Source organism: Diadema antillarum, unplaced genomic scaffold (genome assembly GCF_040938485.1).
Source record: "Diadema antillarum isolate AM-2024a unplaced genomic scaffold, OU_Dant_1.0 scf00000068, whole genome shotgun sequence".
NCBI lineage: Eukaryota > Metazoa > Echinodermata > Echinoidea > Diadematoida > Diadematidae > Diadema > Diadema antillarum.
Genome location: NW_027270957.1, coordinates 2,399,471 through 2,419,579, shown reverse-complemented (window position 1 = coordinate 2,419,579; position 20,109 = coordinate 2,399,471). Strand labels below are relative to the sequence as shown.

Here is a 20,109-nt window from a genome sequence, read left to right as displayed (position 1 = left end):
AGGCAAAATAATCTTTTCCGGTGTTCGCGTTAGTGCAAGAATTGCTTGATAAAAATGGTAATGTATTACAGTTATGTATAATAATAGTAATAATAATTGTTTGTGGGGATTGTCTCTCAGATTGAGGTTTCTCAACTCGTAATTATTGTGTCACATTATAAAAGTGTTGTGTGCATTATTGTGAACGAAGATAATCCATTATGTAGTCCCATAGGCTTAAATATATGTTTGTACGCCTCCGTGAGTGCAAGACGCGTAGACGACGCTGCGCTGGCTAAACATAGAGCACCAAAACAACTCTGTTTGCGGCAGGGTGCCTATTTCTGGCAGGGACACTTTCATTCATCAATAAAGCAGCTAATGAACATCATGTGTGCTTAAATTTACTCCCACTTTACTAGAACATGAGCAGGATCAGGAGTTATTCGCATGTTATGGGAATTGACCAAGCAAAAGATCGGTCTGAGCCATCGCATCGGGTATAAAACTCTAGAGTAAAATAACCCGTTTGCGGCAGTTTAAGCATTGTTAAGAGTTTTTCCAACTTTTAAACAAATCAGGCAAATTATTTTCAACCATTTCATATATCATAGACAAGATTATTCATTAACGGAATTGTTTTCATGAAAGAAATTTACCATTGACCAACGCAGTTTTCATGATTTACCAGGGCAAAACCCGGCACAATTTTCGCCGATAAGGGCGATATGCGACGTAGTATTTCTGCTTGCGGCACGATGTACAATCCCTATGCAATACGCGCGTGCTCCGCGATCTTTAGCTGAACGCCTTCACATGTCTCGCGAACATTGCGTAAGCGCCAATTCCCATTGCGAAAGCACGTGAAAATAGCGTGCGCACATGCATTGGCCGCAAACGAGATCGCAATTCTGGCGGTGTTGTTGATGTCTTTCTCGTGTTTTTCTCATTTTTTTTCGATGGTAACATCCACTTTCCGAAAAAAATGGCGGCCCACATCGACTCGCGAAAATTCTATTTTACGTGAGGATATGTTTTCAAAATCCATGAACATCGAGAAAACAACAAAAAATCCAGTTTCTTGGACCATTGTTTCTTAACTGTCATGTTAAGAAGTACCGAAAATTTCATTTTGGATGCGATATGTTGTCATTTAGGTGAGAAAATTTCACTTTCGTCAGAGATCGTGCCCATTTTATCGGTTGGTTTTTGTTGATTGCTAGTGTGTTAGTATATGTGTAGTGTGCATGTAACAGTGCAATGCTGTGTTTAGCTGTATATTACCGTGTATGTTGTACCTGCCGCGAACGGCTGCACGGCCGCTTACTGACGCAGTTACTCTATGTTCCGCGTAACTATACACAGCCCAGTCGCTGTACATGGTACATCGCGACAGGGCTGTACGAGCGCGACCACCAACAACTAGGAGAGCGACGTAATCGGATCACGATAGCTTTGACTTTTGATACTTACGATCATTTTTGTCACCTCAAACTCATCGAGTATACTCTTCAATATTTACTCTACATCTGATGCTATCAGTATTCAAATGTACGAAATGAAACTTACCGAAATTGATCATCATATCCAGCATGTCCACACGGTACACAATCTTTCACGCCAGGCCAAGTTTAGATATCGGGTGGTCACGTGATGCGAATGCCCTTTCAAAAGGTCACGCATGCGCATAAGTCAAGGCGCCATTTTGAATCCTGCAACGACGAATCCCGACGGTCAGGAATTGCGCCAGAAAGTGTCATTTATTTGTTCCACGGACTTATCGCAAGTGGTCTCCATGGACCCAGTGTGGCGAACTATTCTTCTGTAATAGAAACATGCATTTAACGTGAGTAAAGTATTCTGTTTAAAGGAGAAAAGTATACATTTTCCTAAGTTTTGTAGTTGTGTTGAGGTTCCTCACTTTGAGGCTGCATGCCGCGCTCGTCAGACGCTGTTTTCGCATAGCAGAACAGCGTCTGGTCGGGCTATGTTCCGCGGAGACTAACGTAAAGCAAGTTTAATACCTATTTTTCGACCACCTAAATTGCGGAAGCAAAATAGCGTGCATGACTCGAATGGCTGCGCTGCGATCATCGTTCGAACGCCTGTGCTCATTGTTTGACCCCGTATGTCTATGCTTTGAATTTGTGACGTACCACCGTGCGCCACCTATGAATGGATTAGCGCGCGTGCCACGCCAGACGAAACTGTATACATCGCATCCCTATGAGAGCGCGGTACTCGATATGCCCCCTTGATATACTCCACGCTGTATGCGAGAGATTCAACGCATACACGTTGCGGTCGAACTGTGGCGAATACTGCATAATATTCTGGCACGGTGGCATGCAAAATATAAAAAGCGCGTAAACGCACAAGTTATCTCAGAAACTGCTGCCACCGTGGCTGTAGGTGTACACACCGTACAGATTCAATGCAGATAAACGGACCAGTAACTTCGAAATTTGGAATGAAACAAGTCTATATGTGTTGCTATGCAACTTTACTTATCTGTTACTTACCCATTGAACTGCTTATATGCGAGCTCACCTGGGAGGGTCGCGACAGTGATTTCGGGGGTCCGGCGACGTGGCCCACTGTTATGCTCTTCGGAACACGTGTGGAGGTAGTTGCATAGTTTGAATTTTGCACTTGATTTGCGCCATATTTTATTCATGAATTTCAGGGAATTTATATTCGTAAGAGTGGTCTATTCATGGAAACGGTCGAATCAAGGGTAACTTGCTTTACTTCTGGCTTCATGGAATCCCCTCCTATGCCTATAGAGTAATTGTGGCAGTATGCGGCTGTGAGCCTGTTCATGGTAGATACAGAGACTCCAACTCTCCCGTTTTCGACGGGAGATCTCCCGCCGAAAACACATTTTTGCAAAGTCTCCCGTTCTCCCGTTTGAGATTCAATTTCTCCCGCCCTGGCTCTGTGTCTCCCGTTGGAAAGGATTTCTTACTTATTGCTATTGTATGTTGAAAAAATAAGCCCTAGATAGCACCAGAGAGCATCTACAACCCTAGGAATTTCGCGCTTTAACACATCAACTGGGAGTCTCCCGTTTGCTAGGGGTTTCAGACGGGAGAATCTCCAGATCAGAAGGTGCTTTTGGTTGGAGTCTGTGTAGATACAACATATTTGGTAATGTACCGCTAAACACAGCGACACACTCGATACATGCATAGCATAGTAATTTACACATACTTTGACACTGCCAATCTACACAAAACAACCGATAATATCGGCACAATCTCCGACAAAAGTGAAATTTTCTCGCCTACAGTAAATGACAACATATCGCACCCAAAATGTTATTTTCGGTACTTCTTAATATCACAGACACAGTTAAGAAACAAGGGTCTAAGAAACTGGATTTTTTTGTTGTTTTCCCGATGTTCATGGATTTTGAAAACATGTCCTCGTGTAAACTAGAACTTTCGCGAGCCCATGTGGGCCGCCATTTTTTCCTGGAAGTGGATGTTACCATAATTTTAAAAAATCAGAAAAATACAAGAAAGACATCAACAACACCGCCAGAATTGTGATCCCTGTTTGCAGTAGGTGTATGTGCGCCAGCTATTTTCACGTGCTTTCGCAATGGGCATTGGCGCTTACGCAACGTTCGCGAGCCATGTAAAGGCGTTTTGCTGAAGATCGCGGAGCACGCGCGCATTGCATAGGAATTGTACATTGTGCCGCAAGCGAAGCTACTACGGCGCATATCGGCGAAAATTGGTGCCGGCTTTGGCCCCGGTCAATCTTGAAAACAGCATTTGTCATTGGTCATATTTTTATGATAACAATAGCGTATGAAAATGATCTTGTCCATGTTATATGAAATGGTTGAAAATAATTTGCTGATTTGTTTCTCTGCTGGTGTGGGCGCGTTTCACTCGAACCCTTTCGCTCGCCACTACACAGCGCGCAGCAAAAGGGCTTTGTTCAAAGGCCAAAATCATTGTGACTCTCATGCGTATCCATATCGCCAATGCGCAAAGTGCCACGCAAAGGTTGCATCGAAAGCCAAAGAATGAACGGGAGGTATGGAGATGAACTCATGGAAAAACGTCTTTTCAAGACAACATGGGATCAGTGTGGAAATGAACACGTGAACATATTTAATGAATTAGGTAAGAAACGTATTATAACAGTAAGCCTTATGCTGGTGGAATATGAAACTTATAGAGGCGCAAAAATTTGTGTTTCTTTTTCACCGTACAGAGATAGCACTCTTTTGACTCAGGGCGCTCCCACAGTATAACTGTGTAAAGGAGCGCCCCGGGGTTAATCTGACTTATAAATTGTCGAAGTTCACATGGTGATTTTTTGGTCACACACACACACATATCCAGTCTCCGTGATGAAAAGGAGGAAAAATTCTGTCTGCGCTTTTTGACAAAAATTGAGTTTTAATCAACAGATGTGCAGCGACCCATCGAAACACGGGTACCAACGGGTTCGCTCAATGCAGGGCTGCAGCACCTATCGATTTTGAGTCAGATCGGCCTGATCTGACTCAAAATTTTTGGTGCTTTTTTCTGCGGCTCTCACCTCTCCATGCATGAATCAGCCCTGTGAAGCTGAAGTCTGACATCATTTTACAAAGATTCGTAAAGAGAAAAATGAAATCAGAACTACAGAAACCTGATCTTTTGCATATAAATGATATATTCCAAATCACTATTCACACTGATAGAGTAGGTGGGTACTCAAATTTGTCAGCAAACTAATCACTTTGTACTATAACGGGTCCACTTTCTTCATGAATCTGCTGTCCACCAGCCTTTGGGCACCTTTCATACAAGTGTCCTGCTGCATCCAGTACAGACAACGCTCAAGCTAAGCAGGCAGGGGATTTTCAGAGCGAGCTTGCACACGCACAGGAGATTTCAGTACATAACGCAAAGCCATGGGAAGCTTGCACAAAAGGCGCCCAAAGGCTGATAGACGGCAGAATTCACAAAGAAAGTGTAGTTTCATACTGCCTTATGAGTCTCCAAAGTCCGGTAGAAGACATCTTAAGGCACTTTGGTATTTGTATTTGGGAATAATTTGATCACTTGAATTGAAATCTCTGCACTTTATACTCATCGAAAGCAGTCGGTCACGGGATGTACGATACACACATGGTATACCCATATTGCAGCCGTTGGTATGTGAACGTGATGTACACATGCACAGTCAGTGCTGTTAAATTCAACTTTTGCCTTACTTTGTAGACTCAGATACTAGTGTTGTAGGTTGTGAAATTTTTAGGGTTAGTTTGTGCATGATTGAAAATCATTCTAGAAGGCGCTGCAAAATTACACGAGCAATTGCTGATGTATGCAGCAGCCTCAGATAAGAAAAATAGTAAGGTATCAAATACTAAGGACCTTTTGCATCACTGTCACATGGGCGGATTTAAATCATAAAACAATCACACTTGTGCCATTCACAGTTAATATATGCACAGTGTATTAAAACAATTTGTGGAGATACTTACAAGGTTTAACCGAAATCAGGAGGTCGTGACAAACAGCACAAAGTTTAATTTCTGCGTGAAGTGAATTTAATTATAATACCACATACAAAAACAAAAACAAATCAAATTGGATTTCAAAAGAAAGTTTGTTTCTAAAGCTGTTTTGCCTATGTCCCACAACTACCTCAGCGTGGACGGGATCCTGGCTTGATCCGGTTTCACTTGCAAAATTTCAGTTTGTCGCCTTATTCACTTCTCCACCGTTAGCGCCGTACTGGCAATCCACTAATAAGCGCAGAGCTTATACTCTTCCTTAACTGCTCAATCACTTGCCATGCTGATCCTCAAAAATGATAAATCAAGACAATATACACAAGCTAGAGATGATGCAATGTCGCTATGCTCACTTCATCTGCAATGACTACAGACGAACAAGCAGTGTTGCAGCCATGCTTCACCAGTTACATTGGCCTACACTTCAAGAGTGCAGGGCTCAGTTCAAAGTAGTAATGCTGTACTACATCATCTACTCACTCATTGACATACCCACAGATATCATACGCCCTTCTTCATCAACATCACTCTGCGGACATTCTCACAAGCTCTTTTTTCCATATGCACAAACTGTTAGCTACCACAGGGCATTCTTCCCAGACACAATCAGACTATGGAATGCTCTGCCCCAGGATACCTTCAACTGCACCACTTTAGCTCAGTTTAAGCAAGTGGTCCAGGATATTCAACTTCACTAGAAGGGAACGGGATGTTTTTAGCTGCACTGTAGAAAATGCAGTCATTTTAACCTGTACTGTACATAAACACGTCCACACCATGCCTGCCAACAGTACGACAATACACCAAAGGTGGACTGTACTGAACAGGAAGAAGAAGAAGAATTCCGCACATATAACCAAAATAACACTCTTCATTCACTGTACGAATACTGTCTCCACTGTCATTGGGTTCTGTACTAACCCACAATGCAGCTACAAGATTTCAATTGTGTTTACATTATATTTACTGACCACATCTTGACAGTATTATATCATATACTGGTGACTTAGCATCATTCCGCATCGTTAGTACAGGTGCGTCATGCATCATCTGGTTCATCTCTCACTTGTGTCATCCACAAAGTCACAAATCAAGTGTCAAAATTTTTCACTTCCAGTAAGCTAACCTTGTGTATGGACGTCCATGGACGCGGGACTTCAAAGCTTGCATGATAGAACGTGCTCTCCCTGTTCCGACTCCAAAATGTTGCGAGGAACCTGCATTCACAGTCAGTGGCATCTAGAGGCTCTCCCTAGCGAGGGGCAGAGACAGTCTCTCTGCTGTGAATTTGTCTGCCTGGGAGTAAACTTGACCTTAGCACCATCTACAAATATCATTTGAATACAACATATGCCAATAGACTACATGTATATCTACAAAATGTTACTTAGATGTGGCCAGCATAAGATCATGACATCAGAGTGAGGGTTGGGACCTGTGTTACTATCCCAGTATTTCAAAGAGTTAAGTGCTGCAGTAAATATAGATAAACTGCGCATACAATTTTCCACATCAATTGGGATTCAATTATCCAATTTTCCGCTTCATTATCAGAAACTGTACACAACCACAATATGCATTCTTACACATTTACCGAGACTCTCCGTGACTGCACTGTCCTCACGTAAATTCATATCTTTGAGCAGCACAACAAAATTGGCAAACTGTAATTTCAACTTACCAATGACCTGTGTAAAATAAGCCAAACTGTCACTTTGCCCTGTCTGATGTTTCCCAGAGGCTGAAGAGGTACAGCTCCTGGCTGTCAACAAAAATGTGCCATGTTTAGAACACCATGCCAAATGGCGTCTGGGTGTGGCGGGTCCCGACGAAGTCTAAGTGATATCTGCCATGAGAAATCTAAATTCTATGGTAAACTGCACACTCTGCTAAGACACTCCTTTCCAAAGCATCTCAGGCATTTCATAAAAAACAAACAAACGTGGAATAACATCTACAGGACACTCCAGGACTGCAGCTATTCTCTGTGTCTCCCTACGCATAGCTAATTATTGACATGCAAAATAGTTAAGATCTCAGTCATCGATGGCACACTACACATAACATTGCCACCTGGTTTACACTTTTTCTCTCGTTCACTTTTTCTCTCTCCCTCTCTCGCTCTCTCACTTTCTCTTTCCCTCTCTCTGCACATGAACGTGATGACTTGTCTAGTTGAATGACCGATATAACGTCATTAACCTAATATACATGAAATGGCTTTGAAATGTATTTTCAATGTGACAATCACATCTATCCAAAATCTGGACCGAATGAGAAACTACTTTCTCTTTTTACTTGGCCTTATCTCTCTCATACCTTAGTAATACTTCATAGATAAATTTAGGATCATCTTATTTGGTATATATGCCCATGAATCATTGCTCTGCATTATGAATTTGAACCAAATCAGTATCAAAATGGGATGGTATTGATATTAGATGTCAACTTTTATGTTGTCACTCAAAACAATTCACTCTTTTCTTTTTTTCTCATGGAAAAAATTTCATCACATTTCTTCTTGCACGCTGATATATATTAAAAGTAATGTGTTTTTGCTTATTTTCCGCAGCAGAAAAGTTCTGTTTGTGGCAAAATATTTGAGAAAAATAAAAATTTGTGAAATTTTGTGCGTGAAACAAATGGAAAGCTGCTCAACACTTACATGTACATTGCACAGAGTTGCCAATTTGTCTTACTCTCTAAACTTTATCAGTTTGTTACGTTTTTGTGTGTGCCTGACTTTTCACCAAATTTTCACTGATCTTCTTGTGTGATTTTCCTGTTTTCATACAAAACAATATGATATCAAGATGAAATTTCCCGTTAACAGCGGAGAAAAGGTTGTGAGATCCTTCATTCTGTGACAATCTATAATATAGACAACTAATTGATATTATAGCATTAGGGCAATGGTGCTAAGTCTGTAAGAGCTGGTAAAGAAGCACACATTCAACCTTTTATTTTTACAGACTTTGAATAACTTATAAGAACTAACAAACACTCATTACGCCTACATTTGTGAATTTTCAGTTGGTACTTGTCCTTGGTGATCTCCACATCCCACATCGCAAAAGTGGTTTGCCAGCAAAGTTCAAGAAGCTCCTGGTTCCTGGCAAGATCCAGCACATCCTGTGTACAGGCAATCTCTGCACTAAGGAGTCACAGGACTACCTAAAAACACTAGCCAGTGATGTCCACATTGTCAGAGGGGACTTTGATGAGGTAATGCTTTGAGTTATCATGTAGTCATTGATAAAATACTGATTGGAGGAAAATGTAATGTTCAGCATCTGCTTAAGCCTTCCTCTGCCATTTAGTATCAGCTTACGCATAGGAGGTTCTGTACATGCACCATTGTTGGATTGAACCCTTCACCCCATAACAATACCTTGGACACTGACAGGAAAAGCCACCTTTGAATAGTAGTGCTATTCCAACAACTTTCTTGTTTGATCGTTTTTGTGTTTGTTTTGTTTGTTTTTGTTCAAGGCAAATTTAGTTCACTCCATTGTGTAGCATTGCTTTGGCAAGTGAAAAATGTTGACTCATATTCTATCATTTTCTTGAGTCATCTCCCTTGGAGGTGTTTTCCAATATTATGAATAATGGGGATACAGTGGAAACCATGTTCATGTCTGCCAATTTTCCTATTAACTCTCCTGGTTTATAATCATTTTAAGGTTTTTTCCCCCTGTAATTTCTTTAACCCTTACTGTACTGGGCTATTTGGCTCAATGAAAATACTGGGGGGGGGGGGGGGGGGGCCTGGGAGGCCCCCCCCCCCCCCATTGATCTCGGAAACGCAATGTCCGATGAACTTGAAAATTTGCATGTTGATAGATCTTCGCGTGCTGAATCTGATGGTGTAATTTATTTTAATCAATTATGAAATTTTTTTGCGTAATTAGCTAATTAATTATTCATAATGCGTATTTTATGCATTTGGGGGATATTTTCATAATTTCAGCCTAAACAAGTACAAAATTACATGAAAACTGTGTAATAATGAAGAATAATGTTTCCCAAATGTGAAATAAATCAGAGAGAAAAAAACTACTTTTTTGTTATGTTTTGTATTGTTCTTTTCTTATGTTTTCTATTGTTTTATATTCCTTATGTATATCATTGTTTCTAAACTTTGCCCAATTTATTTCAGAACAATATAGAAGCATGAACCAAGTGGAAAACCAATTCCTGAGCAAAATTTATAAAGTAATACAAGCCATGGTCTATTGACAGTATGTAACTGTACACAAATATATGCAGCAATTAGCCGTTTTAATGACATGCGCATACTAATTGGCCCATAACGCCCCCTAGGTAGGTCCGATATGGACAAATGTGGTATCAAAATGTGCGCAAGACTTCAGGGGAAAAAGTCATGAAGCGAGAATCCAAAATTCCCAGCGGTCGCGATGCAATCGCCAAAAGTATGGAGGGGGGGGGGGGGGGCTCCCAGGCCCCCCCCCCCAGTGCAGTTAGGGTTAATACTCACAGTACACTGTGTTTGAAGTACTATAAATCATACCAGCCAATTTTCATGATTAGCATGCTTTACATCATTTATTCAGTGTTTTATTGAATTACACATTTTTAAAGTGTTTTTTGTCTATTGTTGGGGCCACCAAAGTTAATTATCAGGCCACCAATAAAATGAAATTTGATGATTTTGGTTACCTGAATGGGCCTCAAAAGAAAAGAAAATGTTAGTATCAAGCCTTGTCATATGTATTCAAAGGTGTGACTGAGTCTGTGGTTATGAGTTTCAGACATTTCCAGTCCTGTGGATGATACGACTCTTGTAAGAATGCATAGAATGCTTGCCAGTGGAAGCAAGCAGAAAATTCATCCCCCCATGATGTTTACACCGGTACACAAAAGGAACTTAGTAATTCAGAAGAAAATGTTTTTGTAACGAATATGCATGTATGTTAACATAACAGTTATAAAATTAGCAAGAAGAGCTTCGTTTGTATCAATAATCTGAAGTTCCACATGTGTGTAGGCATCCATTGAGCAAGATTTAGTTATTTGAACAATGTAAACTTTGTGGTCTCCAGAGTCTCATAATAAGGGGTAGCACCTGTCATTGCAATATGATTTTTTTTTCAATAAAATATTTTCTTTTGTTATTTGTGTTCAGTATGTTCTATATGTAAAGTCATGAGCTCTAGTTTCTGTTGAAGCACACAAAGAAGCTGGTCTCTATAGATATAAGGATATGTTAGCCTTAAAATTTTCATTTTTTTCCACTTTCACAGACAGTGTCATATCCTGAGCAGAAGGTGGTAACAGTTGGTCAGTTTCGTGTTGGCATCTGCCATGGTCACCAGGTCATTCCATGGGGAGATGTTGAGAGTCTGGCCATGGTCCAGCGACAGCTTGATGTGGACATTCTCATCTCTGGTCACACCCACAAGTTTGAGGCCTATGAGCATGAGGGGAAGTTCTACATCAATCCTGGCTCAGCCACAGGAGCTTACAGCGCCCTTGACACGTAAGATTTCTGGTTGTCTTTGCATTTTATTAGCTCACCTGAGCCTTAGTGAGCTATTGCAATCGCTCTTCGTCCGGCGTGCGTTGTCCATCGTGCGTAGTGCATAAACTTTTTACATTTTCATCTTCTTCTTGAGAATCCCTTGACCGATTTTCACCAAACTTGGCAGGTAGAGCATCTCTAGGGGGTTAGGATCTCAACTTGTTCAAGTGGGCACCATACCCCACCTGGCGGGCTCCAGAGGGGCCCAAACTTCCCAAAATTAAGGAATCTTAAAAAAATCTTCTTCTCTAGAACCAGAAGTGATAGAGCTAAGTTAATACTATGAGTTAGTACATTGATGACTGTAGTTTCAAGTTTGTTCATAGCAGAATCAGGGGTGCCCCCCTTGGGACCCATGGGAGGAGGGTGGGGAGGGGTCCTAATGGGGCCCAAATTGTACATTTTCATCTTTTTCCTGAAAATGCCAAGATGAATTTTCACCATACTTGGCAGGTAGCATCCTAGGGGGAAAAATCTCATTCCCATCAAATGGGCACCATGCCCCACCTGGGGGGGGGGGGGGGGGGGGGGGGGGGGGGGCCAGGGGGCCTAAATTGGGACCTAAATTGTAAATTTTCAACTTTTTCTTGAAAACCCATGGGATGATGAATTGTCACCAAACTTGGCAAGTAGCATGCCTAGGGGATAGAATCTGAATTCCATCAAATGGGCACCATGCCCCACCTGGGGGGCCCAGGGGTCCCCCCCCCCCCCAGCCCAGGAATCTGTAAACATTTTCTCTAGAACCAGAAGTAATTGAGTTAAGTTAATACAATGAGTCAGTATATTGATGACTGTTGTTTAAACTTGTTCATGGCAGAATCAGGGGTGCCCCCCTCCCCCCTTGGGACCCAATGGAGTGGAGTGGGATGGGTCCAAATGGTGATGTAAATTGTGCATGTTCATGATGATTGAAAACCCCTTGATGAATATTTACCAAACTAGACAGGTAGCATGCCAGCTCTCAAAGCTACCCCCACCACAAGTTTCCAATGTTCTCAGGAAAGAGTCTGCAAGAATGCATGGAAGGTGAACTTGCGATACTCAGGTGAGCGCGAGACCCCCTGGTCTCTTGTTTCATGTCTAGCTGTCTGTCATTTTCTGTAATTAATGTAGTCAGTGAGAAGAAAGCATGAGCATGCAGTATAATAACTGTTCTGTTAGCATGCTTTGACTTCTCAAACAGTGATTTGTTAAGTATCCTTGGAACAAAAGATTTTCCTGTTTTCGTAGGAGTATCATGTGGAAATGTGCATGTAGGTTACCAGACACTCTGTAATATTTTTGTTGTATTTGTTTGGAAATGTGAATTTGCCAGAACTTACCAATGATGTGTGTTGCAGAGAGGGAGCTGTCAGGCTTAATTGTTGACCTGAAATATGATTGAAGGAACTGTTAATTTACTTACCACAACGTGAGCTGTGAGGTGATGACATCCTCACCTCTTGTAATATGCTGAAAAATGTCCAACCAATACTTCTGTTTAGTGAAAACGTGCAAAACTCAGAATCCAATAATTTGATTTTATGTGTAATTTCATTTCAACTTCTATGTAGTCCATGTATGTTATTTCACTTTTTCATCAAAGTCAACTTGATCACTACTAACTAAACATGTGGCCAGTAGTCACAAACCATAGTTTGTCTTGATTTTATCCACAAATTTTGTAATGACAAACAGAAGACCCTTGGTTCCAGTAACATCTTGTGTTTATGTCTTGCCACAATTTAAGTAAGGATGTATTCAGTGCTCTGTGCCTCACATCTTCACAATCACTTATCTATACTAATTTTTCCTTTGCTACACAGAAATACGGTTCCCTCCTTCGTACTTATGGATATCCAAGCATCCACTGTTGTCACATATGTCTACCAGCTGATGGGAGATGATGTGAAAGTTGAGAGGATAGAGTATAAGAAGAATTGAAAAAAAAAAGATGTTTGCTTGTTTCATTCCATGAATGCGGTATATAAGCACTGGGAGAGCATTTTTCAATGCATGGACTTTTGTTCAATCCTCCACAGAGAGAAGACACAGTGTGGAATACAGAAAGTCATCAATATTAAAACAGTTTGTAACTTATTTCAATTTAAAGGAGAATATGAATGTAAAATTTGAGTTTATTACATATGGATGATATACCAGAGTGAAGTCCTATTGAAGAAAAAGTAATGAAGAAAATGCAACAGATCAAGGAAATGTGAGGAGCTTGGTAGATTTTCAGAGATACAAATTGTATGTGTTCATTTGGGTGTCAGGATGTTTCAGACTGACATCTATCAGAGGTCCTGAAGGAATCAAGTGCATCATGTGATGAAAACATTGTATTCCTCATCAATTCCTTATAGGTTTCCTGGAAAAGATTTTACTACTGACATAATTATCTCCAAAGAAACAAACAATATAGATTGCTGGTCAAGAGACCAGGACTTTACATAATTACAGATCATTCAGAACAAGACATGTGAAATTTGTTCTGACAATTCGAGAATGTATGGTTTTGCCACTGAATATAATGAGGCATGAAAAACGCACTTGTAAGGTGGCATTGACAATTAATGTAGTACATTCAAAGGATACCATGACGTATTATGTATTGGCATTCTTACTGCCATATCTTTCATCCTTATAGTGAAGTGTTTTTCTTCTCTGTTACTTTGATAACACTGGGCTTATTCAAAACGACTTCTCTTTAGGATAAGTCTTCAAGAATCTTTTTTGAATACCTTGCCATGCAAAGCAAACAAACTCTTTGGTTGAAGCACATATGAAAGCTTTGTTTTGTGTTATTTTCAGCAGTATTTCTCACAGAGTGTGTTAATACAGCAACCTTCTCTCTTTTAAGTCTAGATTCATGGCAGTGTCATTTTGTTTCATACATGTGCAGTCACTCTTTTTGTGTGTTCATGGTTTAAGTGAGGTTGTTTCAGGAGAAGCATCAAGTATTTAGCTGGTGGAGAACATTCTTTTATGAATAGTCCCATTTGAACACACACTAGTTTTACATATATTTTCTGATAATACATATAGTACGATATATATAGATATGTCTCTGTGAGTATGTAAGTTTGTTTGTTAATACACGTGTACATTTATAGAAATGTCCCCATGTAGTGGGTACATGCTTTCACTGCAAAAGGGGATCATGACATATGGCTTGTCTGTTTATGCTACTGTATACACCATATATTTAGCGAATTCAAATTTTCGTGAATGGAGTCTTGCTAGCAATTTCACAAGTGGTTAAAGTTGCGATCATGGAATACAGCAATGGATGGAGAAATCATTATCATGTTCTCATTTTCAGGAAGTAAAATTAGCAAATCCTATATTGAAAACAAAAATACTGTAAACATGCAAAAAAAAAAAGGATTGAGCATTGTTGGTACTATGATGTATTCCTAACATATTTCCAAGATCATTGGAACGAGGGAGATTTCAGTATATACTTGTACATAAACAAACATGATTTAGACACATGCACAAATATGTTTGTGCATATACTGTATACGCCATATATTTCGCGAGTCTAAATTTTCGCGAATCGGGACTTCCCGACAATTTCGCGAGTGGTTAAATTCGCGATAGTGGAGTCCTGTACTGAATGGAGAAATGTATACGTATGTCACATTCATATCGGCATTAGAGTCAATATTTTCGCATGTCTTAGAATTTATTAATTTCGTGAATAGCAGCCGACTCCCAAAATTTGCGAAAATAAAAACCTCGCGAAATATTCGGTGTATACAGTAATGTATGTTGTACTTGTACTGCTGTATAAACATATTGGATCAGAGGTAATATTTTCATGGGCTGTTAAATTCGCAAATACCCCCCGCCTCATGAAATTGGTGAACATAACACCCTGCAAATTATATGCTGTGTACAGAATATAGTGCTTTTGTACTATATGCAATTTCAGTGTCTGAACACATGAAATATTTGTTTCTTTTCCTGTATTAGCTTCATGGTACGAAGTGTATAGTCTTGATCTCCATTAACAATCACGAAATATGGTCATTTCTGTGCAAACTGCATCCCTTGACATTTCTCACCCTCCCCCCCCCCCCCTCCCCCCAAAAAAAGATACAATATTTTTTTTTTTTTTGGATCATTAGTTGAGGACATAAATTGAAAGTCTGTGGGCTTAGACATGTAGTTAACAAGAGGATGAAGTATTGCAGAATGCAGATACTGAAAGATGTGAATTGATGTTAATACATGGAAGATACTTGGGCACTTGCTAAAATTGCCTGCTGTAGATGTAGAAGGATTCAGTTAACCAGGGAACATATCTGCATTTACTCTATTGGGGCAGGCAGGACCAGCAAAATAAGTGATGTCTATTACAACTCATGTGGTAGGCTCCCAGAGATTTCAGTAGTATTGCTCTCATGATAGGTTCATATTCTGTTCATTGAGAATGGTTGACTCTGTTGACCATACTGTTCGTTCGAAGTCTTAGTCCATGCAAGTTTATGGTAAGACGCTGTACTGCTGTGAATCTATATACTGATAACTACCGGTAAGCTGTTACCCCTACTGTGTCGTGTACAGAAATATCTGTTTTGATAAGCTTACATCAAAAACTGATATGTAATGCACGAATGGATACTGAGTTGAGAGAGATAGAGAGAGAAAGAGAGAGAGAAAGAGGTAATTGTATGTAGTCGCTCTAGATGACCATCATCAGTGGCAGCTTATTGCCAGTTGTGTGATGTCCATGCAGCTTGACATGGTGTCAAATCTAACAGAAAACCAGTGAGAAATATACAATTTTCCTGTTATAGTACATTTTAAAACAAAGAAGATATGCGTGGTTGATTTATGTGAAGATCAATTCATTTAATCAAGCTTTGTTGCTGGATACTTAAGTCGCATCAGAATTTTCAGATAAAAGATTGAAACAAGGTATACGTAACTATTGAACCTATAGGTAGTTTAGTTAGTTACATCAATGCAGTAACAAGCAATTATATACACATATTCGTCTGTGTTTTAATTAAATTTTGTTCTAACTTGTCTGTGTGACATTTTAGTTAATGAGATGTGAAGATAATGGCATTGTGTAAGAAAAACAAAGCTAGAATTGTACTTTATACCTGGTGGCTGCACCAACTACCAAGTGAATATTGAACCACAGAGAAAGAAGCAAGTTTGACTCAGACTGTCTCAAAAATGGTAGCATCAAAGCATATACAGACTTTAGCATATCAGACTTTATAGTAGGTGAATTATTATTGTACTTTCAAACAGTTGTGTAGGGGTTGTTAGCTCACCCGCGCCATTGGCTCGATTGAGCGATTGCGATCGTCCGTCGTCCGTTAACTTGTTAAATCTTCAGCTTCTTGAAAACTCATTAACTGATTGTCATATAACTTGGCTGGTAGCATCCCTAGGGGAATCCCCCCCCCCCCCCCCCAAGACATGATAGAGATAAAAATAGTACTATGAGTAAGTACATTGGTGACTGTAGTTTCAAGTGTGTACATGGCAGATTTGGGGGAGGGGGCCAATTGGGGCCCAAAGTTTACATTTTCCACCTTCTTAAAAATGCATGGTCAGATTTTCACCAAACTTGGCTGGTATTATTGCTGGTTGGTAGAATATTTACAAGTGGGCACCATTCCTCCACCTCCCCTCGAGACCCAACAACCCCCAGATTTGAGAATTAAAGAAAAAAAAAAGAAGAAACAAACGAACAACCATAAAGTTAAAAAGTACCCTGAGCAAAAATTATTTAATGTACTGTGAATGTTACTCATGGTGGATCCAGGGGACCCCATCGTGGCCAGGACCGAATTTTGGGCCTGATTTGACATTTTGATCTTTTTGAAAATGCTTGGTCACATTTTACATATTTGGCAGATAGTTTTGCCAATGTGATGGGATATATGGAGACCATGACCCCATGGAGGCCCTTAAAGCCCCCCCCCCCCCCCCCCCAATTCTATGTTCATGGGCTAGAATGTGTGGAAGGTAAACTAGTTTTACTCAAGCGAGTGCAAGGCCTGCAGGTCTCTTGTTGAGTATCTACTGTACCTTTTTGTATGTGATGAGCTGAGACCCTACAGTGATATTGTTAATGCCTCTTAATGCCACATACTATTATTTCTTTTGTTTTTATAAGACCATTCATGCATGCAAATATCAGGATGAATTTTGTACATGTAACTTCAAGTGACCTGATAATGTACTGTAGTATAAATGTTATAACTGTATTGACTACATTGAATGAACAAACATCTGTGTGTGTGTTTTATCCGTGTATTTATATACATTGCATATTGCATTATTGATACATACATGTATACTATTACTTGGAGAGAGGGGAATAGCATGATGAGCTGCATGCTCCTTTATGAAAACCACAGAGTTAGAAGGTAGTTAATGTGCATAACAAAACAATGATACAAGTACACATATGCACACAATTTTGATTTGTTTTGATTTTAATATAGTGCATTATTCATAAAACTATTTCATTTATCATTAGAGGTATTATGTGTCTCACACATTTAAACAACACACATGCATACATATATATACAATTTAGGAACATGCAGTTACATCACTAGAATCTTTGGTAACACAACAGAAAATGAACCCAACACAAAATAATTCATTATTATGTCAAAAATTGACAAGTACAGGATGTAGGAGCCTATATAATGTATGACTGCACACTTCTAAGTAGCAATTCAGCAAGGAACAAATACATGCACATATTACATAAGCTAAACATTACATGGAAAACAATGGTGGCAACAAGTCAAATTATTTAGTGTTAAAGCAGGGTCTGAAGAAGTGCAATTTCTGTAATTGACAGAGAAATTGCTCCCGTCACTCACTAAAGTCAGCATAAATGATACCCGCACACACACAAAGACACACACACATGCATATATGTATGTATACATATGTATATCTATGTAGTGTTATAATATATTTGTGTGTGCGTGTGTGAGTGGATTGAGTGACTGCAGCATTACAGTGCACTCCTGCTATAATGAACAGTTATAACAAAAATTTTATAACAACGAAGTAAACGTTCAGATCCAAAAATTATTTAAGTTTTTGTATACTCTATTGTTTGGCTGTAACAAAATTTCCATATTATGAAAGACAATTGTTTGCCCACAAAAGTGAATTTGGAGGAAAATCAGACTATCAAAGATTGCAATAGTTCTTGACATCACTGCAGGCTAATGATATGAAGAAAATCTTAAGAGGATTCAACATACTTATTTCAATTTTCCACCATTATGAAAGAGAACTTGACTGGCCTCTTTCAGAAAGCAGGGATAATATTACCCTTAGCACATGAAAAAAGTCAAGGGAATGTGTATTGTTCATCCCCCCTCCCCCCGAAAAAAAAAGAAACCTTTTTCTACACTTTCTGAAATCATCTTGCAGTGACATCTGGTAATGTAGTCTCCTCATCCAGTGATATATAGTGACACTGAAAATAGTAAGTCAAAACATTCTGAATTTCACCAGACAATCTAGATAAACAAATCAAAAGGCACTTACCCTTTCTTATGTAAAACGAGGAATGTTCACGCGCATTTTAATTACGCGAATTTGCCAGCGCAAAATTCGTGTGCATTTGCGAAATTAAAATGCACACGAAAGTTCTTGGTTACACTATATGCATTGAAAGCCAGTGGCAGTTCGCGAAAATTTCATGCCGCAAAGAGGGCCGTTGCCTCCAATTCGCAAAAAATTCATGCCACAAATGTATCGTGTTTTACAGTACATTAGGCATACAATTGTACTTCATAATTGATCACCATCACTTATTTGTAAAATAAGTTTACAAGTCCATTGGTGTGTGTGTGTGTTGAAATCACTCAAAGGCACTAGACATCCTGAATGCCCTATTGAGCCATAAAGAGCGAACCTGCTGCACTTAAAATATGTCGGCGAATTTATTTCTTCAGACTTTGGCAACTCGGGGGGGGGGGGGGGGGGGATAAAAGTTTGTTGCTTCAACAAATGGATACATGAAAAACAGAGATAATATCTTGCTCAAATTAATCTACTTCATGTTCTGAATACCAAACAAATCAAAAAAAGGATTTTAGTTGTTTTGTATCTTTTGAGACGGACAAACAGGCATATTACATTCGTATGTACACGCTGTGTCTGTTAAATTCGTTACACGTTCCACATTAGAATACATTGCGTATACATGTACAGTTATCAACATACATTATTACACAGCAACAGCTCACAGAAACTTTATAATAAAAATTGCAGTGACATGATATTGCATGCCAGAATCTCATCACTACAACATAGTAATATGTACCCAATAATATTCAGTAATCATTTGCTTCTCAGTGGATCTACAATACATACATGTATTTGAATACCGAAGAATGAAATATGAAGCCATTCCTCCTCTTGCCCCTTGAACAAATCACTGGTTCAAGACATGTTTTACATATTGCTACTCTCCTGTGTCTGAGTTGAATTCAGAAGCTGGAAAGACGGTACTGTATACGCCATATATTTGATGAGTCTAATTTTTGCAAATGGCATATACAGTAGTTCATACTATAACTGAGCAGTCACACCTGTACTGAAATACTACCACGTCTAAAATGAACAGCAACAAAATTACCATGTCAGAACGGTATTTCTGGTTCAACAATTGTCCACAAATATGGCTATAATTATAGAAGCATGTACAATTTGTGCATTTGGCAAAATGCATTACTGTAGGTAATAAAATAAATTTCTATTTATTCAAGGCACAATTGTGTATCATGCACAGCAAGCTACTCTATCATTCACTTATTTACATTTTACTTGGCAGATAAGATGTGATGACCATTACACACTTCATATGAAAAATATTCAACTTTATTAAGGCAATCAAGGTGTAATTTCTTCAGGTAATAATCATAGAAAATGGTGTGAATACTTACTCTGATGATACATTAAGGCATGAAACACTTTTCTATTGTATCAAATAACAAAAAAACAAAGTATCCCCCTTCCCGCCACCCATCAAAAACAAACAAACAAACAAACAAACAAACCCACTAAACAC

General features: G+C 39.4%; 1 protein-coding gene across 1 annotated transcript; it reads left to right on the top strand.

Annotated features, from left to right (window-relative positions):
* Window positions 1-7: 7 nt before the first annotated feature.
* Window positions 8-16,961, top strand: LOC139716667 (vacuolar protein sorting-associated protein 29). The gene is made up of 4 exons (XM_071628197.1): window positions 8-57; window positions 8,540-8,731; window positions 10,771-11,006; window positions 12,857-16,961. Exons 1-4 carry the CDS (start codon window positions 55-57, stop codon window positions 12,972-12,974), a joined length of 549 nt encoding a protein of 182 aa, XP_071484298.1. The 5' UTR covers window positions 8-54; the 3' UTR covers window positions 12,975-16,961.
* The last annotated feature ends 3,148 nt before the right edge of the window (window positions 16,962-20,109 follow it).